Consider the following 25,219-nt stretch of genomic DNA (forward strand, 5'->3'; position numbering starts at 1 on the left):
TTACCATTTGTCAAACTAGCAGATCTGTACATGGTATGGTTATCTTACTATTATCTCGCACAGTTCGAGAAATGGTTCAATGACAATTGCTAATGGTTATCTACAATATGAGATACGTTGCGTTTACAGTGATTGTGCCTCAAATCTTTCCCAACCAAGTTGAATTACACGACCAAGTTTCAAGAAATTTGGCCGACAAAAAAAACCTCATGACGAGGAGAACATACCTGCCGATAAAACCCCACGCCACCCTATTGACTTTCTGGCAAACTATAATAATTATCAATTATTGATCAAATGATTCGAGTGTCAAGAAACTCGGTTGTTGAAATTTCTTCAGAAAATCAGAAGAATTTTCCATACCTGCTTTTTCTCCTAACAGTATGTAGAACATTCTGGAAACTGTTTCGAGAAAAATCTAGAAGCTTCTAGAAATATTTTTCATTGTTTGTTCCTCATACTTCGCATGTAGTATATAAAAGCAATTCAGCCGAATGCAGTGGAGTAGTATGGATTGAGCTTCTAAAACGTACGTTACAGAGTAAATGGTGTGACACCTGAAAAATAAAGTTTATGGTTCTGAATGAAAAGTTGCTTAAATTTCGATTGAGAAAACTGATAAGAAGTGTAAAGGTTGTTTCATTGCTATCAAGTAGAAATTTTCTGATAAGTGGAGATTCTGCAACACATTACCATGTCCATCGACATGCAGAAGGAATTTTGAGGAAAAACAATTTCAAATCAAGTGCGGAACAATTCAGGCCAAACATTTCAATAGGTCCTATCTGCAATTGAGAGGCTCTCTTTGTTCACTTTCTCTTTCAATTATTGCAATGTAATGGTACACTTTTCAACTATTTTTGCAGTACAAATCAAAAGACGATTGTTTTGACCATCGTTCAATGCAAGGATAATACATAATACAAATAAACAGCTGAGATATTAACGAAAGAGAGGGAGCCCAAAGAGAGCCTCTCTTTTGCAGATTGGACCTTTAGACATGTTTGGCCTGAATTGGAATTTGACTTGATTGGCATTATAGCTAAAACTGTTCTACACATTGAATTGCCACGTTTGGAACCGACGGTGGAGTTGCTCTAAAGGCGGTGAACGCGCGTGAACTCAGTCCCGAAGTGACAACAAAAGTGAGTCATTCTCCGATCATCCTCCGCAGTTGTGCTAGCAGCCAGCTAGTCAGCAGCAGCAAGAACAAAAATATAGATCGGTATCGGTATCGAACGGTGGAGGAACGGAACATGCACGGATTCGACGACGGCAGCAATCAACAAATTTTAGCCTCAGTTTAGTAGTGTTTTGCCATCGGTGAAAAATTGTAAAAATATGCCGAAGGCCGGTGTCGTTTCGTCGCGAAAAATTCTTAGTAATCGGTCCGTCGTCGTCGTCGCGGTGGCATTTGTGCTAGTGGCTTTGGCCGTAGTGTCGCAATCGTTCGGTGTATGTGCAGCAGCAGCGGTAGCAGGGCCTGAAAATGAGCAGAAGCAGCAGCAGCAGAGCAGTGATTTGTTTTTCTGGCTGCCGAAGACAAATGAGATACCGCGACTGCAGCGTAGTATCGCTGATGGGAGTGATGGGGGAGGTGGGGGGAAGAACAGTGTGGAAGAAACGGCGGCTGCGGCGGTAATTACGTCGAGCCAGAACCTAATGCTGCATGGCATTCGGGTTGAGCACGCCGAGAAGGAACCGATCATAGACGAGGATGCTGTTCCGTCTGTGTTGGCGCACTCTTCCGTGACGCTCCGGCTGTACGGCACTGGGCTGACCGAAAACACGGTGGTGATTTTTACACAGGAACACAATGTGTATGGTGGTTCGTGTCTGGTTCCGGTAACAAACAAATTCCGCGTCAGCCGGGACTCGATTAGTGAACATAGTGCTTTGGTGAGGATTGAGCTCCCCCCGGGGACAAGTGGAAAGTATTTCTACGTGTGTGCAAAGTATGAAGCCTCGAATGAAACTACTTCGGAACAATTGGCCCGTTCGGTGGAACCATTTATCCATCAGGGATCCGATCCGTGGATGCGGATGACCAGCCATGAGCCGATGCTGCCGCTTTGGTGCTCGCTGGTCATCATCGGAGTGTGTTTGATGTTTTCCGCGTTGTTCTCCGGTTTGAATCTGGGGCTGATGTCACTGGATAGGACCGATCTGAAAATTCTTTGCAACACCGGAACGGACGAAGAAAAGCGCTACGCCCGTGCCATCCAGCCCGTTCGCGATCACGGCAACTATTTGCTGTGTAGTATTTTGCTGGGTAACGTGCTGGTCAACTCGACGTTCACCATTCTTTTGGACAGTTTAACATCCGGGGTGGTGGCGGTCATCTGCTCGACAATTGCGATCGTAATCTTCGGTGAGATTACTCCGCAAGCTATCTGCTCTCGCCATGGCCTTGCCGTCGGTGCTAAAACGATAATCATCACCAAGGCGGTCATGCTGATAACGTTTCCGTTGTCCTACCCCACGTCCAAAATATTGGACTATTTGCTTGGTGAAGAAATCGGAAACTTCTACAATCGCGAGCGCCTGAAGGAGCTGGTCAAGGTCACGACCGATATCAACGACCTGGACAAGGACGAGGTGAACGTTATCTCCGGTGTGCTGGAACTGCGGAAGAAAACGGTGGAAGAGGTAATGTAGATTTATTATTATTATTAATTCGCAACGAACAGATTTTTGCGTATAAATACTTACGCTTTGGGTGTCCCTTTTTCCGACGACCTTTGTGGATGTTGGCTTCGATCACCTAAGATGGGACTTCAAATGAAGGGTTTATGTGAAGGAGATTGAGAGACTTAAGTAGTTCATTAACTTAACGAATTGCTCAAGATATTTAAATTCTCTCAACGGAAGAAAACAAAGATTGGCGATTGGTATGTAAACGGGAGTTTTCCAATATGAAACGATACCTTTAATTCTGGTCGTGAAGTTGTATCAATGCTAAGATCTCACTACACAGGATCAAATATATAAGCAGGGAAAGAAAAGAGCTTTGAGTGAGTGTTCAGAGACAAGAATAAATTAGATTTTTCAACCCTCTACTTCCCCTGGCTGCTCTAGAGCACAATCGATTTTCAACGAACTTGGAACTAACGGAATTAGATAAATATGATTCAATATTTTAAGAATATTACTGTAACCTCACTTGTTTCAATAGAGGAACTATTGATAAACAATCAAACACCTATTGATTTACAACAAAAAAGTTTCTCATTGATTTCGAAAAAAATAGCCCATTTTCAATTTTTTTCATTCAAGCACTTTTTTTGGAAACACTTTTTTGAAATAGAAATAATCGTTTAAAGTCGTGGGAAGGAAAAAGTTAAATGAATGATGCTCTAGTATAAGAAATTGCTCTTTAAAACAAATTCATACTGCCTAAACCGGCTCCGTTTCCACTGTTTTACTTGAACTTTCAAAGTGTTCCAATCCATAAAAAAATGAATTAATCCCTGGAAGAGTTCATAGAGGTCTGAAATAATCTTTGGAAGAGTCCTTAGAGAAATCCCTACAGGAATTATGGAGTATGCTGAGAAATCCCTAGAGGAATCTCCGAAAAAATATCTCAAGAAATCCTTAGAGAAATCCCTGAAGAAACATTTAGAATAATTCCTGGATGAATCCTTAGAAGAATTCCTCAACAAATACCAACACGAAATAATGATTTGTTAATTTCCTGGAGAAATTGTTGGAAGATTATCAAGGAAAATTCTAAGCGAAATTCCTGAAGGAATTGTCGAATAAAACCAATGAAAATAATGGATAAATTTACAAAGGAATCACTGGAAAAAATCTTAAAAAATCCTGGAAAATGAAGAGTTTCTAAATAAATCCTTGGTGAAATTCCTGCAAGAATCACAGAGGAATCCCCGCCGGAATTCCCGAAAAAAAAATCCCAGGGGAATTCCAAATTAAATTCTTGAAACAAATGCTGGGGTAATATTTGGGCCATTTTTTAAGCAATCGCAGTAGAAGCGTTGAAGAATTCGAAGAAAAAATCCTGGAAAAATATATGGATAAATTTCTGGTGAAGACCCACGTGTTTCATAGAGGAATTCCTGAAAAAATCTATTAGAATTCCTGGATAAACCCGTAAAATAATTATCGACAAACACCTGAAATCCTCCAGAAGTATTCTTGGTTAAATCCATTAAAGGAATTAATGAATAAATTCCTGAAGGAATCAATGTAGAAATGCCTGGATAAATCCTAGATTGAATTCCTACAACAATCCCGGAGAAATCTCTGGGGAATATCCGGAAAAAAATCTGGAGACACCCCAAAAGAATTCCTGGAACAAATCCTAGGGCATGTTGTTCCTATACGTTTGGCTCTTTGTGGAACTGGCAATCCTGAAACAATGACGATGTGCGCTACAGTGGCTGCCTATAGGGTGCGGGCACCGGTTTTGGCCAGTCTAAGAGAAATAATTTTTATAAAAATAACCAATAATCCTATGGGAAAAACCAATGCGTCAAATGAAAGATTTATATCTGTACTTTATAAGAAAAATGCAGAAATCAAGTTAATACTTGATTTTTGTATTAAAAGTGGCATTGGCCAAAATAGAAGCATTGCAGCAGTTTTGGCCATATTCTCAACTTTGGTTTCTAATTTGGCTAATCACGTGTATTTCTTATGGGAGTGGCCAAATTAGAAGCATCCTAGCCAAAATAGACATATGGGAGCTGATTTTTTAAGGAAAATTATTTTTTTCTTCTAGTTTTTAATCAAAATGTATGATTTTTACAGCTTTAATCACCATATTACATTAGAATCTTTTAATAAAAAATAAATTTATGCCGATTTAGATCGTAACAGGTTGAATACCGCACTATGGCCAAAACTCCGGGCTGGTCAAAACTGAAGCTTCTACCCTAGATGAATTGGAACGATAGGGCAGTGCATTTTAGTTCGTGATAAGAAGAACTACGACAAGTCGTGTACCGCTGGTAGGAGATTGGCCGGAGAACTGATACTACAATGTAAAATGGCTTTGTATTATATGTAATTATTTACCTATTAACGTTCAATAAATTTGCAGTTGTTGAAGCCCCTAAACTAGAAGAGTTGTCAACGCATACTATTATGATTAAATATATAAATGATTACATGTACAAAACAATTATTGTTTGAAAGAAACTCTTAAGCTGGAAATATAGTTGCCAATGCCCGTTTACCGCAAAAACGAGCCTTTGAGGTGGCAATATTCTTGCCACTGCCCGTTTAGGGTACTTTTTTTTCTTTTCTTCGACAAAAAGCCGGAAATAAACTGTGTAGTTCAGCTCATGTCAGCCCAGAATTTAATTAATTCTTAAAATATTAACCAAATCTATAATTTTACAATAAGTTTGTGCTAATTTTCTTCACGCGGTGAAATTTAGCCATTTTTGAGACTACAAATGGCTCCTAAATTGTTGTTAAAGCTTTGTTTAGTACCAAAAAATACCAGGCATTGTTAGTAATCCCAATTTTGCGTAAACCAAAAAAAAAAGTTCGAAATAAACTGTTATAAAACAGAAAAACATACAAACAGTAGGTGGCAATAGGGGAGACTGGGGAGACTTGATCCCTTTTTCTTAATTTACCTGAAACTTTAAGAAAAACACAAAACTAGATCAAATCTCCGAGCAAAATGACAGGTAAACATCTATTGCAAGTTAATACATAACAGAAGGCCTTTAAAGTATTGTTAAAGTTTTCAAAACTGTGTTTTTATGAAGGCATGTCTTATGATGCATTTTTCAAAAATAGGTGACACTTGATCCCCCTTTGAGCACATGGTTTATTTAAAGGGAAAATAATCCCAGAGTCTTCCTATTCATTTTCTTTTCGAGATTTCTTGTATTTTAGATGAATATGGAGTGTTTGAAATTGTAAGATTTCCTTAAATTTTTAAGGATATGCCGTATTTTCAAAATGGGGAGACTTGATCCCCCTTTTCTTGGTTTGTACTAAAGTTATAATTATCTGACACATTTTATCGTTGAATAGACTAGAATTCCAAGTAAATAGAGGCTTCCGAATAGAATTTTATTTTTCACATGTAAAATGTGTGTGTAATCCTCGAGGGATAAAGTCTCCCCATGTCACTGTTGTGTATACTAAACTGAATTAATTAAAATGTGTTAACAACAGCCTTATTTGGATAAATAAGTTTGGAAGAATTTTATTCAAACTAGGGTGACAATGGGTATTATCGGCAGGTTTGTTCTCTTCGTCATGGGGGGTTTTTGTCAGCCAAATTGCCTGAAACTTGGCCATATAATTCAGTTAAGTTGGGAAGGATTTGAGACCAACTCTGAGTTCAATAGGTTTCAAAAAACCCCCAAAGACGAAGAGAACAGAACGGCCGAGAATAGGTAATTTCCCCTATGTACTGTGAAATTTAGACATGATTTGGTTCAATTTTCACAAAGTTATTGAGATTTTTCGGAATTGCCTAAAAGATTTCTGAAGGACTGAAAACAAACTATCAGCCGTTAAAAAATAATGCAATGTACAATCGAAATCACGTATAGCCAAAACATAGTCGTTTGTTCAGGAGTAGTTTTGGAAAAATTATGCTAGAAGAAAAATGTTTTTGATTCCGAGCAAATATGGGGGGAACAAGTCTCCCCAGGGATCAAGTCTCCTCAGCCTCCCCTATAGTTGCCACTGCCTTATGAAGGGTTAAATAGTAGTGGCTCTCAATATGGTATCCTGGCTCCGAACTGCCACAGGTCCTAACAATCTGAGAGAATTCTTTCAGTAATCCCAACAGAAACTGCCAGAGGAATGTAAAGATAAGATTTTAGTAGAAGCCATTTGAAATTCATGGGGGAATACCTGAAAAAAAAAATCTTAGGGGGATTTCTTACCCATAATCACAGACAATAGGCCATATATGAATAAAGTTGAGGAAATACTCTTTACTCGGATCTCTGTGAAGTTTCACAGAGATTTGCTCCACGGCTTCACATAGATTTAGTAAAGAGCATTTACTCAACTTTATTCATATGGCCTAATGTTTGACGTTTGATTGATCACTTAATAGCTTTGCTCCCTGTGGTAGTTTCGTGTACCACCTAGTAGGCCGTGCCATTGATGAAAATTATTATTACATGATCTGTCAAGCTGGAGAGTACCACAGTGGCGACGAGGAAGAACCCATTTAATAAGCAAAAGCAGATTGTGGCCGAGTGAAATCTACTACGACTCATTTTGTAACGTAATGGACGGATACGAGAAGGAAAAGGATCAGCGGAAATTTGATGGCATTATTTTCAATTGGATATTTCGAGAACGAGGACAAACAAAGGAAGGACAAGAACGCTGAATGAAACTGGGATAGCCGGAACTTGAGGTAATTATAGTCTGTTTTCCGACGGATAGCATCTGATCGGATCAGACATGAGGGAAGTCGGAAAATCTCGCCTCGAAAGAGGGAGATGCCGAAACGGCGGATGAAAATCCGGTCGTAGACGGCAATAATGTCTCGCCTCAGAGAAGGGGGACACCAAAGCGGCAGATGAAAATCTGGCCGGGGCTGGCAATAATGTCTCGCCTCAGAGAAGGGGGACGCCAAAGCGGCAGATGAAAATCTGGCCGGGGCTGGCAATAATGTCTCGCCTCAGAGAAGGGGGACGCCAAAGCGGCAGATGAAAATCTGGCCGGTGCTGGCAATAATGTCTCGCCTCAAAGAAGGGGGACGCCAAAGCGGCAGATGAAAATCTGGCCGGTGCTGGCAATAATGTCTCGCTTCAAAGAAGGGAGATGCCAAAGCGGCTGATAATAAACTAGCCAATACAGACCTGAAGATATACTCAAAAAGAGGGGTCCAGGTTGCAAAATAGATTCGATTCAAAAGAAGAGATACAATAACACAGAACGGTCCAATATTCACATGTATGATTTAACAAAAAGCATGATTCCAATTTTTTAGAAAAGAAATGAACTGTTTGTTCCTATTGACAAAACTTAAAAAACAATGTAAATAAAATAATTCGCGCAGTACCACTAAAAATAATTTTGAATGTATTTTTGTAATGATTTCTACTAGAGATAACACAAAATTCTATTTGATACTTTATTGATTGCAATACAAGTGCAAAATTAATGATTTAATATTTTACTTATTTGAAGTAGGAAAAAAAATGCAATTTTCTTTAAACAAAAGGAGATGTGGTAGTTTCGTGTACCACCTAGTAGGCCGTGCCATTGATGAAAATTATTATTACATGATCTGTCAAGCTGGAGAGTACCACACTCCCTAATAAACTTCAGAAACAGATGGGATTCAGAGTATTGGTTCCCTTGTAAAGCATGTGGCTCCTATTTTCATCCTACGAAAAAGTAAGGATTGAAATGCTGTTTATTTTGTTTCATATTTTTGTATTTTTTGTTAGAAGTGAATACGCATGAAAACGAAAAGAACGGAATCAATCGGTGCCATAATCGCTTGTTTTCGATTAGGATGAAAATGGGAGCATGAGATAACTTACGGCACTCATACTCTATGTTATTTTGCTTCAGAAGAAATTTGATTATTTCGGTTAAAAAAAACTACTTGTTTACGTTTTGTACTGACTTTTCGAACCCTCTAAGCAGAATACCCTCTACGAGTGAGTGTAATCAGTTTTGTACCTTTTAATTCCACCCTGTTATGTTTATCCTTCGACATATACGCGTATTTCGTGCAAGTAGTCGACTTGTAATCGTGTAAGTTGTAGTCGAAATACGCGTAGTGGTTGAATCGTTCCTGATAGTCTTTTTTGTGAAAGCCGTTTTACCGGTAAATTTACCCAAAAAATGATTGTTAAGCTGAAGAGATGTTGTGGTGACGACATTCGTCCTTTAGTTTATTAACTCTAGGATTTGTGAAAGTTGTTGAAGGCCCATGACATATCCATCCCTGTGTCCGATGATGATGTGCTCCTATTTCTGAAGAAATTCCCGGAGAAGTTCCTTAATGAATCACAGGATCAATTGCTACAGGAATCTCTGGAAGAATTCCTGGAGAAATCCCAAGAGAAATACCCGGATCGATTTCTATATTAATCTCCGGAGGGATGCCTGAAGAAATTCCTGGAGGAACTCTTTGAGGAGTTTATTGAGGAATCCAAGGAGAAAATGCTGTCGGGTTCCCCGGAGGTATTTCTTGAGGATCCTCCGGAAGAATTCTTGGAAAATTCCCCGGAGGAAATCCTGGAAAATTCCCCGGAGGAATCCCTGGATGATTCCCCGGAGGAATTCCTGAATGAATCCCCGGAGGAATTCCTGAATGAATCCCCGGAGGAATTCCTGAATGAATCCCCGGAGGAATTCCTGAATGAATCCCCGGAGGAATTCCTGAATGAATCCCCAGAGGAATTCCTGAATGAATCCCCGGAGGAATTCCTGAATGAATCCCCGGAGGAATTACTGAATGAATCCCCGGAGGAGTTCCCGGAGGAGTTCCCGGAGGAATCCTCGGAGGAGTTTCTGGAGGAATCCTCGGAGGAGTTTCTGGAGGAATTCCCAGAGGAATTTCTGGAGAGATTCCCGGAGGAATTCCTAGAGGAATTCTCGGAGGAATTCCCGAAGGAATTCTTGGAGGAATTACCGAAGGAATTCTTGGAGGAAATACCGACGAAATTCTTGGAGGAATTCCCGAAGGAATTCTTGGAGGAATTCCCGAAGGAATTCTTGGAGGAATTCCCGAAGGAATTCTTGGAGGAATTCCCGAAGGAATTCTTGGAGGAATTCCCGGAGGAGTTTCTGGAGGAATCCTCGGATGAGTTTCTGGAGGAATTCCCGGAAGAATTTGTGGTGGAATTTTTGGAGGAATTTGTGGAGGAACTTCTTGAGAAATTCCCGGAGGATTCCCTGAAGGAATCCTCGGAGGAATTTCTGGAGGATTCCCCGGAGGAATTCCCGTAGGTATTTTCGGAGGAACCAGTGATCTACACAGTTACCGAACCATTATTCACCGAAATCCCCTCGACGCGCAGAGCGAGATTTTCCGTTTCTCGCTCACGCCCCGGGAGACATCCCACAGCTGTGACACTCATTTCTTCCGGCTTGTTCTCCGGTGACTCTTTCGGTGGTCGTACTCGGCCCCGCTTTGGTGGATAGGCTTCCACTCCTCCTCCTCTATTGCGGTGTCGTGCTTCCTTCGTGGAGGCTGTCCCTTCCGTTCGCGAGTGATATTTTCTTTTGATTCTTCCAACACTTCACTCACCCGAACGCTGCGACGGGTACTCCTGGACATTTTCGCTTGTGATATTCGCAGCACATTTTCTCTAACTGCAAGTGTTTACAAAATTTGTTGCTTACCACTGGTGCGTTTTGTTCGAAACAAACAAATAAAAAGAACACAACACTTTTGACATATATGAAATAGCAATCGTTTCCTGCGCAACTATCGGGCGCCTAAATTTGTGCGCTCGATGTTTCCCGAAAGCCTCGCTGCTATTTTACTAGCCCGGTTAGTAGCCCCCGATAAGGTATAGCGCTATGATACTGCGCTATGTAATTTAGTTTAGTCGCGCACCGGTAAAGGTGCTCTAATCGACGCTGACATAAGCGGCTATTATCATTCTTATCAGGAGAAAATAGGCCTAATCAGAAGACGTTTGAAATCAACTGATTTCGGGGGCCTTTGACAGTTCTTCTAAGAAAATGACAGTTCAGCGTTTGAGCCTTTGTTCGGCAGTTAGAAACACCTATATACTAGCCTGGTACACGGTTTATATGGGAAAATATAAAAAAATGGAAAAACTCTCCAACTCCTGTATACTTTTTAAGTTTCATTTTGGTCCCATATCAACTGTGCAAAATTTCAGATCGATCGAAGAAACTATATATATATATATAGCGCCAGCAATCCACAGTGGTTGAAATCGCGAAAAACACGATCGTGGGCATTTTGAGTGTGATAATGTGAAAATAATATAATGTGATGTTCTGCAAAGTTGTTACATATTTTAAGGAGCAACTTTTGATAACTTTTGTTTTTTGATAAATTTACCCAAAAGTTAGATGAAAAATCTATTTTCTACAAAAGCAAAGAAAACCAAATGGTGTCTTCGGCAAAGTTATAGATAATATCATGCAGAAAAATATTGCCGAAGATACTTTTGCTCTATCTTTTGAAATGAGCGATATATAATAAATTTAGTATAAAAAACCCCTTAAAACCTTGAAAAGCCACTAAATGCTTTATATCTCTTTTGGATTAGGTTTTCGAGGCTTCCGATGTTCTGAAGACTTCTTCATTATGTTATTGTGCATCTTTTTTTCTTAAGACAGTGTTGCCATATTTTCGTTGTTTCTATGTGATTTTTTAATTTTCCTATAAAAAATGACTGTTTTTAATAATGAGATATCTCGAAAAGTTGCAAAAAGTTGCAGAAAATTCAAAGCATGATGAAAAGTTGAATAAAATTGCTATCTTATACAGGTCAACTGATGAGTTGCTCTCTGTCTCTTCGATGCTTAAAATCTGTTTGAAAATTGTCACTTTCACACTTTTTAATGCTGGAATAAATACTTTTTCCATGTGTTAATCTAAAAAATGTGCTATACAATGTTCAGCAAAGATGTTGCATATTTTTAGAACAAACTTCTCACAAAATTACTTTTTTAAAAAAATTTTAAAAAATTAGATAAAAAAAATATTTTGGTTCAAAAATGTGCCTTTTTTTCTTTGAAAACGCATGTTATCAAGAGAAATATTTTAGATAACTTCTTGATGTCTTCGACAAAATTGTGCATTTATTGAATACAAATAAGTTCCTAAAACATTCCATGTCAAGGAAATCAAATATAAAAAAGTTAAGTGAAATTTTCATGTTTTTCTAAACTTTTTAGGGGTTTTTTTCATAAAATCATCTCTAAAATGGTCATTTTTGAAGATAGAGTCATGGTGTCTTCGACAAAGTTTTTCCATTTAACATTTAGAACAACTTTTCTGAAGACGCCATTTTGATTTGCGGATTCCTAAGAAAAATATTTTTTTATCTAATCTTAAGGCAATTTTTTTAAAAAAGTAATTTTGTCAAAAGTTTGCTCTAAAAATATGCAACAACTTTGCTGAACATTGTATAGCACATTTTTTAGATTAACACATGGAAAAAGTATTTATTCCAGCATTAAAAAGTGTGAAAGTGACAATTTTCAAACAGATTTTAAGCATCGAAGAGACAGAGAGCAACTCATCAGTTGACCTGTATAAGATAGCAATTTTATTCAACTTTTCATCATGCTTTGAATTTTTTGCAACTTTTTGCAACTTTTCGAGATATCTCATTATTAAAAACAGTCATTTTTTATAGGAAAATTAAAAAATCACATATAAACAATGAAAAAATGGCAACACTGTCTTAAGAAAAAAGATGCACAATAGCAAAATGAAAAAGTCTTCAGAACATCGGAAGCCTCGAAAACCTAATCCAAAAGAGATATAAAGCATTTAGTGGCTTTTCAAGGTTTTAAAGGGTTTTTTATACTAAATTTATTATATATCGCTCATTTCAAAAGATAGAGCAAAAGTCTCTTCGGCAATATTTTTCTGCATGATATTATCCATAACTTTGCCGAAGACACCATTTAGTTTTCTTTGCTTTTGTAGAAAATAGATTTTTCATCTAACTTTTGGGTAAATTTATCAAAAAACAAAAGTTATCAAAAGTTGCTCCTTAAAATATGTAACAACTTTGCAGAACATCACATTATATTATTTTCACATTATCACACTCAAAATGCCCACGATCGTGTTTTTCGCGATTTCAACCACTGTGCAATCCTAGTTTTTCATACGATTTACTATGGGGAAAATTTACTTCTTCAAAGAAAAATCGCTTGAGGTCACCCATTGATTCCTAAAAATAAGTCGTTGAATGATTTCTGTAGATAACTTCACGCGGAATCAGACCTTCGAAGACCGCAAAGCGATGCGACATGCGTGGAAAAAGTTATTAAGCCTTTCCCGATCGATAAAATGACGAGATTTTATTATTTATTGTTATTCCTTACATGTTAAACAGCGTTGGCATGCACTTCGGTTTTCAATCAATAATAGTTTCCACATGCCTTAGATCGTTTTGCGGTCTTTGGAGGGTTAGTTCCTTGTAAAATTTCCAACAGAAATCATTCGTCGATTTATTTTTAGGGGTTAAGGGGCAACCTGTGGCGATTTTTCTTTGAAAAAGTGATTTTCTCCATAAGAAATCGAATGAAAACTTAAAAGCTGAAATTTTGCACAGTTGATATGGGGGCAAAATGGAACTCAGAAAATGTACAGGAGTAAAATGCCCTTCCCATCGTATCTTTCCGGCTTTGGCCACCTTCTGAATGCTGGGTTCGCCGTAAAGTGCAGCGAGCTCGTGGTTCATCCTTTTTCGCCACACTCCGTTCTCCTGCACACCACCGAAGATTGTCCTTGGCACGCGTCGCTCGAAAACTCCGAGTGCTTGCAGGTCCTCCTCGAGCATGGTCCATGTCTCGTGCCCGTAGAGGATTACCGGTCTTATTAGCGTTTTGTACATGGTGCATTTGGTCAGTAAGCCGTCAGTAAGGATCCGAGGTAGACGAATTCCTCCACCACCTCGAAAGTATCCCCTTCTATCGTAACATTACTACCCAGATGGATCCGGTCGTGTTCGGTTCCGCCTACCAGCATGTACTTTGTTTTTGAGGCATTCACCACCAGTCCGACCTTTGCTGCTTCGCGTTTCAGGCGGATGTACAGTAGGCCGTCCCTTATTTTGCAAAAATTAGAAATGTTACAAGTTCGTTAGTGGAAAATGATCGTTTTAGCTAAGAAATGATCGTGTCAAAATTTGAAGTCCGTATCTCAAGGCTAAGTGGTCCCTCAAGGGGCCCAAAGTTGTCAAAAATTGTATGGGACCAAAAAAACATGAAATTTTTTTCGACAAAAAGGTACGCTATTCTACTAAAACCGGTGATTTTAGGACCCTAACGGGCCAAAAATGTGCTTAGATTTGCGATATCTCTACTCGTTTTTGAGTTATTGAACAAAATAGAATAAGTTTCCTTCGGAATCTAAAAAAATGGTCAAAAATGCTGATTTTTCAGTTGTTTTTTGTCAATATCTTGGAAACGAGTAGAGATATCGCAAATCTAAGCACATTTTTGGCCCTTTAGGGCCCTAAAATCACCGGTTTTAGTGGAATAGCGTATTTGTTTTGTCGAAAAAAATTTCATGTTTTTTCGGTCCCATACAATTTTTGACAACTTTAGGCCCCTTGAGGGACCACTTAGCCTTGAGATACGGACTTCAAATTTTGACACGATCATTTTTTAGCTAAAACGATCATTTTCCACTAACGAACTTATAACATTTCTAAATTTTGCAAAATAAGGGACGGCCTAATGTACAGCTCTGCCACCGTTCCAAATGTTCTGGCAATAATGTCCATGTCGTCCGCAAAGCACACAAATTGTCCGGATTTTGTGAAAATCGTTCCCCGGCTGTTGAGCCCGGCTCGTCGCATTACACCTTCCAGAGCGATGTTGAAGAGTAGGCATGAGAGTCCATCACCTTGTCGCAGTTCCCGGCGAGATTCGAATGAACTGGATAGTTCACCCGAAACCCTTACGCAGTTTTGCACACCGTCCATCGTTGCTTTAATCAGTCTAGTCAGCTTCCCCGGAAAGGAAATTTTGGCGAAAAAATAATGCAAATGATAAATGCTACTTCACTCATCGTTATGCCTAATATGCCCAATGAGATTATGTCAAATGATCATTATGCCAAACGACTTTATGCCAAACGGGGTAAATCCGCGAAGGTCTGCGAATAATCCTATTACGTCTGTTCGCCTTTCATTTGACAGAAAAACACTTATTCAACTTGATTAACCGGTTTTATGTATTATAATTCTCCACTCAACAGGTAATGACCCGCATTGAGGATGCATTTATGCTGTCGATGGATGCCGTGCTGGACTTTGAAACCATCACCGAGATCATGAAGTCTGGATTCTCCCGGATACCGGTGTACGAGGGCGAACGAAAAAACATAGTCACCCTGCTGTACATCAAGGACTTGGCCTTCGTGGACCCGGACGATAATACCCAGCTGAAAACGCTGTGTGAGTTCTACCAGAATCCGTGCCATTTCGTGTTCGAGGACACAACCCTGGATGTGATGTTCAAAGGGTTCAAGGAGGGCCACAAGGGTCACATGGCATTCGTCCATCGGGTCAACAACGAAGGCGAAGGAGATCCGTTCTACGAAACCGTCGGGTTGATCACCCTCGAGGATGTCATTGAGGAGCTAATCCAGGCGGAGATTATGGACGAAACGGACGTCTTCACGGACAATCGCCGGAAGGTGCGTCGGGATCGGTCCAAACTTCGCCAGGACTTTACAGTATTCGCACAAGGGCGAGACACAAACTCGCAGCGCTTGCGCATTTCGCCACAGCTCACGCTGGCCACGTTCCAGTACCTGAGCACCTCGGTGGACGCATTTAAGCAGGAGATGGTTTCAGAAACGATTCTCCGCCGTTTGCTAAATCAGGACATTGTGCACCATGTCAAGCTCAAAGGAAAGGACCGAAATGACCCGAGCATGTTCATCGTCACCCGTGGAAAGCCGGTGGACTATTTTGCGCTTATATTGGAAGGTCGCGTTGAAGTGACCGTCGGCAGGGAGAACTTAATTTTCGAGAGTGGCCCATTTACTTACTTCGGAACGCAGGCCCTGATCCAGAACGTGGGCGTGGATGTACCGGTGGATTCGCCCCAGCAGATCATGGGTTCACTGCAGTCGCTCAACATGGATGCCATGCTGCGCCACACCTTCATCCCGGATTACACCGTCAAGGCGGTGACCGAGGTGGTCTACATTCAAATCAAGCGCAACCTGTACTTAGCGGCCAAACGTGCTACCCTGATGGAGCGTTCGCAACGCTTCGGCGATCAATCGATGGACCCGATTGACGACGAAGTCGAGAAGCTGCTGCATTCCCTCGATGAAGATGACCGCAGCTACGGGGCAGACACCGTGGCGAACCTCCACACCCCGAGGGCCAGCAAACCGACGAGCAATGCGCCCTCGCCAACGACGGTGCTGTTTTCGTCGGATCACAACAATGGACCAGTGCCGGCACCGCCGTCGGGGAGCCTCGGGGTTGGTCCGAACGTACGCAGCAACAGCCTCGCGGTCACGTTCGACGACTCGGAGAAACCCCTGCTGACCCGTTCCAAATCTTGAATGTTCTCTGTCTCCCTCTCATATGATGCTACTGAAACTGTTTTTTCGCCAAGTAAGTTGATAGTAATGTTTGTAGTCCTGGTTGTAGTCAAAGATTAATATTATCATATTATGAAAAATCAAATCAAAGCTATTACTATTTAAGATGAATTAATAAAAAGATGAAAGTTTTATTATTTTTGCCCTAAAAAAGTTGAAAACGAACCTTTAAAAATGATACTAGATTATAGGAGGGTCATGCCACGTCACAATTGACATCGATGATATTTTAAAGATAAGGTACTTAAACAATGTTCTAAAGTGCGAAACAGGCTGAATTACTTCTGAACGATAAGTTGCGTTCAACGCTTTTTTATGATAAACATAAGTCCTGTTTGTTGCAGTTTGAAAGCAAAATTTTCAGTGTATATGTTCATTTTTTAAATGATTAAATAGGGTCACGGTGCTATTAGCAATCCCAAATGCATCATATTCGAAGACAAAGCGATTATGGCACCGATTGATTTCGTTCTTTTTGTTATACCTACATATGTACGAGGGCATCCTTCTAAAAAATAAGATACAAAATAAACAACACTGTCTTTTATTTTATAATTCAGTCAAATTTGAACCAATTGACATAATTTCTTATATGTACCGTGATTTGTTTCGTTTTGGAATGATTTAAAATGTTATCGTTTCGACAAGGCATGACCCGAAGGAGGAATTTCATCACTACCCCATAAAGTTGGTTAGTGGCCTTCCCCGCGCGCGTGCTGCGAGGGAATCGCGTGTTCAAAAGAGGTGTGTTCATTTTGCATACTACACATATTCGGGAAACCCCCAAAAACATCGAACATCGCTTCCTATACTCAGAACCCCCCAAATTGTAACCAACTATATATGTAGGTATGTATGTATCTAGTGGCAGGAAAGAACTACACAGTACCTAGAAAGCGTAGGTGAAATCACGAATTAAGTTCCTTTTTCGTAGTAGAAGAGACGGGCAAAAAAAAAAACGCGTCGCGATTTGTTTCGGGATATTCCCCCTCCCACTCCTCCCATAAACTCACACAAACACACACTGCTGGATAGCGCGCATTGAACACTGAAGTATAACTTAGTAATGGAGGAAAAGCAGGTATTAGTTTATTTTATGATGTTACACAGTTTATACATTTATATAACACGAATCGTCCCAGAGCATTTCATTGCTGCAATTTAGAAAGAGAAAATAAATACATTTGTTGTGCATTATCAGTACGAATCAATGCAGGAGATTATGCGAATAAAACCTAGTTTTCACACAATCGAATTGAATGTGCTTTTGGCGTTTTTATTTTCTTCGAACGTTGGCCATACTACCTTTAACCCTAGTAGGATGTTGGGGTCAATATGACCCCGACAGGCACGCTGAACGTGCACTGCGCCATCGTGGTTCAAAAAACCTAACATCTTGGGAGGGTTAATTTCTTTTAGAAATTGCGACAGACGCTGCATGTTGGCTAGTGCACTTTCAGCGTGTTCGTTTGGGTCAACACTCTATCAAGGTTTAGTTTTGTCCTTCTATTCCCATCTTAAATAGTTCATAAAGAAAACAATGCAGAGGCGATACTCAATAACGAAATCAGTTATTGATATTCAAGTGAGAAAAAGGCACAACTGTGGACCCACAGGCGGTAATGCTGACTATCGAGATAGAGATTTAAATGAAGATGCATTTAAGAACGACTTCTAGTCGAACATCCAATTACGCGGTACTGCATCCATGGATATCTTATTTGATCAATTCAAAATACTTTAGCAATGTGCACAGCCCATAAGGGGCCGTTCATAAACCACGTAGACTTTTTGGGGGGAGGGGGGGGTCTGGCCAAAGTCTACGCTCCATACAAATTTCAAAATTTTTGTATGGACAAAAGTCTACGAGGGGGGAGGGGGGGGTCTGAGATAACCAAATTTTGGTCTACGTGGTTTATGAACAGCCCCTAAACGTTACCTCATGATCAAGCTGGTAGTGGATCTGCAGTAAGTTAACCATAGGAGACTCTGCTGTTTACTTATTAATAATGACATGCCTCACCATTGCGCTTTGCTTTACACATCATTGCACTGCTAATTAGTAGGTATGCCATTTCTGTGCGCAGCGAATTTAGTTAACTCTGTTTGTTTGGTTGGTTTTCGCTTATTTTTCTCACCTTTTCCTATACATATCCAAAAACCTCTTCCAAAGGTCGGAACAATAACCGAATAACAAATTACAGCCATGAATCATCATTGGCTCACACTCACTCATTCCACTGGACGTCGTGGGACAGTATTTATCACCATTCTCAGTTCTGTACGTATCTCTGTGGGCCATAAAATGGGACGTCTCGTCGTCGCTTACAAACGAACGACCGAACGGATGCGGACAAAGTTGTCGCAAAAGGCGAGGAATAAATTGATAAGACCAATTAAGTTATCGCTTTCTGCGTGCACTGATTTGTTTTAAACTTGAAGGTGATTGACTAAATCTAGATAAATGTGCCACTCAAGACGTGTCGTTGGTTGTACCATAGCGCCCGCAACCGGTACCTACGGCATTGGTTGGGGTTTATCTGGAAGATTGTAAAGCGTACATTGTGCGCCGGATTTGATACTCTTTTTATCTTTTTGATGTTGACCAAAGAGTAGCTCGTAATGAGCACTGCATCGAAAAAAAATATGATTAAATCGCCAGGTCAAAATGGTAATCCTAAAGAATACTTGATTATATTAAGCCTTTCAGGCCTGAATTTTTCCAAGCGTTGTTATACAGTTTTTCCAACGTATTTCTATAGTTTTGGTGCCCTCAAGCATGAACATGTCAAAATAGGTGAAAAATGTTTTTTTGGATGTGTTAGGTCATCCAAACTATCCTTGAGCTTATAACATATAGTCTACGGATGTAATTGTAACTTTTTACATCATAAATACAATGCTGCGATATGTAATCGACCATGTTCAGTAAATCTTCTGAAAGCTTGACAAACATTTAAATACCAGACCAGATGCGATGTTCTAGGTCCTCTATTAGTTAGTTTTTGGTCATCTCAGACTCTCTTCGTAGACTTTTATCCATACAAACTTTTCGAGATTTTTATGGAGCGTAGACTTTGGTCAGAACCCTCCTCTCCTCTAATAATCTCCGTTGTTTATGGACGGGCCCTAACAGAGACTATTAGATACTTTCGAAATCTGCTTCATGTTAATTGAGTTATTGAGATGAAGATACTTATGAGAACATTTGAGATGTTGTAAATCTTCAAAGACATCACAACATTCACTATACATTTTATTTTTAATTACCGAGTTCGATAAATTTTTGATAAAATTAGAACAGCTAAACACTGTAAAAATGGATTCTTTACCGCAATTCAGGATTGAGTGTGTATGCTTAGGTTAGGCTAGAATATAAAAAAAACAGGACATAGATCAACAGTAACAAGTAACTAGTGTCCTATGACCACTTCCGAAGTTATTAATTGAAAGCATCTTTTGCCAATGATCATTTTGCCATGTGTACATCGTGTGGAAAAAAATACATTCGTTGTTCAATAACTTTTGCTTCTTTCTATGAAAAAGTTCTTTGATCACTGGAATATGATCTTTGGTAATACATCTACGCGGTAAAAACTCTGCACGCTGGATGTAAGGGGAAAATCCCTTAACTATTCAACGTCCCAATCGACATGATTAGAAATTATTTTCCTTTTAAATCGCAATGCTGTCAGTATTGATTTGAGAACCAAAACAAACCCACCGAAGAAATTAACTGAAAATCACTTCGATTTGCACTAATGTACAAAGCAATACAATCCAAAGTGAAAAACTGTTGATTTGGTAATGATTGGTTTGGGCATGAAAGTAAATAAAAATGACAGGTGGTAGAAAGTGTTTCGCGTGGATTCGCACCTCATTATCAGATGCGAAGTAGTGTAGTGGTAAAGCAGAAGATTGTGACTCTCAAGGTCCTGATGTCGAATCTTGATGTTGCGGGGGTACACTTTTTTATTTTTTATTTTAAATTCAAAACATTGTCAACAGTGAATTGAAGTGCACTTCCAGTAAAACTGAAGAGGCATTGGATGTTCTTTTTCAAATGATATTTAGATAATAACAAACTGTTTGGACAGTAGTGCGAATTCAAGTGCCAATCTGTTCATATCAGAGTGCAGATTTTTTACCGTGTACAAGTGATAAAAAATAGGTAGAGACTGTATATATAGAGACAACTTCTTTTGAGTGTTGTTCTTCTTCTTCGCACGACTTTGTTTTCACAATTTTGCTGGCGTGCTCGATAGGTAGCCGATTTGACAGTTCGATAGGTAGATTTGGTTTCACTCTTTGCGGGACTGTGTTATAAACAGACTGTAAAAATAAGGTATGTGTGCCATCACGCTCCCATATTCGATTGTATATCATTTCGCGGTAAACCACTTCGCGGTAACCCATTTCGCGGTGTCCCATTTGGCGGTATTCCTCCTCTTCTTGGCGTAACGTCCTCACTGGGACAAAGCCTGCTTCTCAGCTTAGTGTTCTATGAGCACTTCCACAGTTATTAACTGAGAGCTTCCTCTGCCAATGACCATTTTGCATGCGTATATCGTGTGGCAGGCACGAAGATACTCTATGCCCAAGGAAGTCAAGGAAATTTCCTTTACGAAAAGATCCTGGACCGACCGGGAATCGAACCCGTCACCCTCAGCATGGTCATGCTGAATACCCGTGCGTTTACCGCCTCGGCTATATGGGCCCATTTGGCGGTATTACATTTCGCGGTTTGTACCATTTTGCGGTACGTCATTTCGCGGTTTGGACCATTTCGCGGTTAATAATTTCGCGGTCGGTATCATTTCGCGGTCGGTACCATCTCGCGGTACTGTTGAGAATCGCTGGATTGAATAGTATCGTCTTTCTGCATACTCGCCGATAGCACTGTAGGGGAGACTGAGGAGACTTGATCCCTGGGGAGACTTGTTCCCCCATATTTGCTCGGAATCAAAAACATTTTTCTTCTAGCATAATTTTTCCAAAACTACTCCTGGACAAACGACTATGTTTTGGCTACAAGTGATTTCGATTGTACATTGCATTATTTTTTAACGGCTGATGGTTTGTTTTCAGTCCTTTAGAAATCTTTTAGGCGATTCCGAAAAATCTCAATAACTCTGTGAAAATTGAACAAAATCGTGTCAAAATTTCACAGCACATAGTTTAAATAAAATACTTTCAAACTTATTTATCCAAATAAGGCTGTTGTTAACATATTTTAATTAATTCAGCTTAGTATACGCAACAGTGACATGGGGAGACTTGATCCCTTGAGGATTACACACACATTATACATGTGAAAAATAAAATTCAATTCGGAAGCCTCTATTTACTTGGAATTCCAGTCTTTTCAGGGGGTGGAAGCTCAGGTAAAATATTATCTCCTGGGCGCCCATTAAAAACACCACCCCCGGCGAAGACTGGCGCTCGAGCCTAGCTATTTAGCACTGTAGTTGGAGGAAATGCCAATGCAGAACCCGTAGCTTCCGGGAAGGTAAGCCCAGCTCCCTGGGTTAGTGGGTTGGTGTCAGGCCCTGCGAGCCAGCCGTAAAAAAGACTAGCACCGGAAAATCAACAAGAGAAGAATGCGAACCGATACCAATGGCGACGACCACAGCGACGAAAAGGGACTTGCGATTGGAAGCTCGGTACGTGGAACTGCAGATCTCTCAACTTCATCGGGAGCACCCGCATACTCGCCGATATACTGAAGGACCGCGGGTTCGGAATCGTAGAGCTGCAGGAGGTGTGTTGGACAGGATCTATGGTGCGAACGTTTAGAGGTAATCATACCATCTACCAGAGTTGCGGCAACACACGCGAGCTGGGAACAGCTTTTATAGTGATGGGCGACATGCAGAGGCGCGTGATCGGTTGGTGGCCGATCGACGAAAGAATGTGCAGGTTGAGGATCAAGGGCCGATTCTTCAACATTAGCATAATAAACGTGCACAGTCCTCACTCCGGAAGCACTGATGATGACAAAGACGCATTTTACGCGCAGCTCGAACGCGAGTACGACCGCTGCCCAAACCACGACGTCAAGATCATCATAGGGGATCTAAACGCTCAGGTAGGCCAGGAGGAGGAATTCAGACCGACGATTGGAAAGTTCAGCGCCCACCAGCTGACGAACGAAAATGGCCTACGCCTCATCGATTTCGCCGCCTCCAAGAACATGGCCATTCGTAGCACCTTCTTCCAGCACAGCCTCCCTTATCGTTACACCTGGAGATCACCACAACAAACGGAATCGCAAATCGACCACGTTCTGATTGATGGACGGCACTTCTCCGACATTATCGACGTCAGGACCTATCGTGGCGCTAATATCGACTCCGATCACTACCTGGTGATGGTTAAACTGCGCCCAAAACTCTCCGTTATTAACAACGTACATTACCGGCGGCCGCCCCGGTACGATCTAGAGCGACTGAAGCAACCGAATGTCGCCACCGCATACGCGCAGAATCTCGAGGCAGCGTTGCCGGACGAGGGTGTGCTCGATGTGGCCCCTCTAGAGGACTGCTGGAGTACAATCAAAGCAGCCATCAACAACGCAGCTGAGAGCACTATCGGGTACGTAGAACGGAGTCGACGAAACGATTGGTTCGACGAGGAGTGCAGAGCGGTTCTGGAGGAGAAGGATGCAGCGCGGGCGGTAATGCTGCAGCATGGAACCCGACAGAATGTGGAGCGATACAGACAGAAGCGGAAGCAGCAGACCCGTCTCTTCCGGGAGAAAACGCGCCGCCTGGAAGAAGCGGAGTGCGAGGAAATGGAACTGCTATGCCGTTCACAGGAAACACGCAAGTTCTACCAGAAGCTCAACGCATCCCGCAAAGGCTACGTGCCGCAAGCCGAAATCTGCAGGGATAAGGACGGGAGCCTCCTGACGGACAAACGTGAGGTGATCGAAAGGTGGAAGCAGCACTTCGACGAGCACCTGAATGGCGAAGAGAATGTAGGCACGGAGGACCAAGGCAGCGGAGGAAATGACTATGTTGGTGCAGCAGAGGACGGGAACGAACCAACTCCCACGCTGAGGGAAGTTAAGGATGCCATCCACCAGCTCAAAAACAACAAAGCGGCTGGTAAGGACGGTATCGCAGCGGAACTCATCAAGATGGGCCCGGAAAAGTTGGCCACCTGTCTGCACCAGTTAGTAGTCAAGATCTGGGAAACCGAACAGCTACCGGAGGAGTGGAAGGAAGGGATAATCTGTCCCATCCACAAGAAAGGCGACAAGTTAATGTGTGAGAACTTTCGAGCGATCACCATTTTGAATGCCGCCTACAAAGTGCTATCCCAGATCATCTTCCGTCGTCTTTCACCTAAAGTAAATGAGTTCGTGGGAAGTTACCAAGCCGGTTTCATCGACGGCCGGTCGACAACGGACCAGATCTTCACCGTACGGCAAATCCTCCAGAAATGCCGTGAATACCAGGCCCCAACGCATCACCTGTTCATCGACTTCAAAGCGGCATACGACAGTATCGACCGCACAGAGCTATGGAAAATTATGGACGAGAACAGCTTTCCCGGGAAGCTGACTAGACTGATAAGAGCAACGATGGACGGTGTGCAGAACAGCGTAAGGATTTCGGGTGAACTATCCAGTTCATTCGAATCTCGACGGGGAATATGACAAGGTGATGGACTTTCCTGCCTACTATTCAACATCGCCCTGGAAGGTGTTATGCGACGAGCCGGGCTCAACAGCCGGGGTACGATCTTCACGAAATCCAGCCAATTTGTATGTTTTGCGGATGACATGGATATTATTGCTAGGACATTTGGAACGGTGGCAGAACAGTACACCCGCCTGAAACGTGAAGCAGCAAAGGTCGGACTGGTGGTGAATGCGGCTAAGACAAAGTACATGCTGGTAGGTGGGACTGAGCGAGACAGGACAAGCCTTGGCAGCAATGTTACGATAGACGGGGATACTTTCGAGGTGGTAGAAGAATTCGTCTACCTCGGTTCCTTGCTAACGGCTGACAATAACGTGAGCCGTGAAATACGAAGGCGCATCATCAGTGGAAGTCGTGCCTATTATGGGCTCCAGAAGAAACTGCGGTCAAAAAAGATTCACCCCCGCACCAAATGTACCATGTACAAGACGTTAATAAGACCGGTGGTTCTCTACGGGCACGAGACGTGGACGATGCTCGAGGAGGACATGCAAGCACTCGGAGTTTTCGAGCGACGGGTGCTAAGGACGATCTTCGGCGGCGTGCAGGAGAACGGTGTGTGGCGGAGAAGGATGAACCACGAGCTCGCTGCACTTTATGGCGAACCCAGCATCCAGAAGGTAGCCAAAGCCGGAAGGATACGATGGGCAGGGCATGTTGCAAGAATGCCGGACAACAACCCTGCAAAGTTGGTGTTTGTTAACCATCCGGTTGGTACAAGAAGGCGTGGAGCGCAGAGAGCACGATGGGCGGACCAGGTGGAGCGTGATCTGGTGAGTGTTGGGCGTGACCGACGTTGGAGAGCTGCAGCTGCAAATCGAGTATTATGGCGGCAAATTGTTGATTCAGTATTATCATGAATTTGATGTTAACTAAATAAATGAATCCAGTCTTTTCAATGTTAAAATGTGTCAGATAATTATAACTTTAGTACAAACCAAGAAAAGGGGGATCAAGTCTCCCCATTTTGAAAATACGGCATATCCTTAAAAATTTAAGGAAATCTTACAATTTCAAACACTCCATATTCATCGAAAATACAAGAAAACTAGAAAAGAAAATCAATAGGAAGACTCTGGAATTATTTAAAAAAAAAAACACAGTTTTGAAAACTTTAACAATAATTTAAATGCCTTCTGTTGTGTATTAACTTGCAATAGATGTTTACCTGCCATTCTGTATGGAAATCGGATCTAGGTTTGTGTTTTTCCTTAAGTTTCAGGTAAATTTAGAAAAAGGGATCAAGTCT

The 25,219-nt window shown here is 41.3% G+C and overlaps 1 protein-coding gene across 1 annotated transcript; it reads left to right on the forward strand.

Moving 5' to 3' along the window:
- Positions 1–1,147: 1,147 nt before the first annotated feature.
- LOC134292118 (unextended protein-like) lies at positions 1,148–17,521 on the forward strand. Its single transcript, XM_062860880.1, has 2 exons — positions 1,148–2,649; positions 14,897–17,521. Exons 1-2 carry the CDS (start codon positions 1,342–1,344, stop codon positions 16,220–16,222), a joined length of 2,634 nt encoding a protein of 877 aa, XP_062716864.1. The 5' UTR covers positions 1,148–1,341; the 3' UTR covers positions 16,223–17,521.
- The last annotated feature ends 7,698 nt before the right edge of the window (positions 17,522–25,219 follow it).

This window comes from Aedes albopictus, chromosome 3, assembly GCF_035046485.1.
Source record: "Aedes albopictus strain Foshan chromosome 3, AalbF5, whole genome shotgun sequence".
In the NCBI taxonomy this organism is placed as follows: Eukaryota; Metazoa; Arthropoda; class Insecta; order Diptera; family Culicidae; genus Aedes; species Aedes albopictus.

Excerpts from the sequence above, each read along its gene's own strand:
- LOC134292118 (XM_062860880.1), top strand. The coding sequence starts at position 1,342 with ATGCCGAAGGCCGGTGTCGTTTCGTCGCGAAAAATTCTTAGTAATCGG. Across the intron at positions 2,650-14,896 it reads GGAAGAAAACGGTGGAAGAG|GTAATGACCCGCATTGAGGA; the intron begins GTAATGTAGATT and ends TCCACTCAACAG.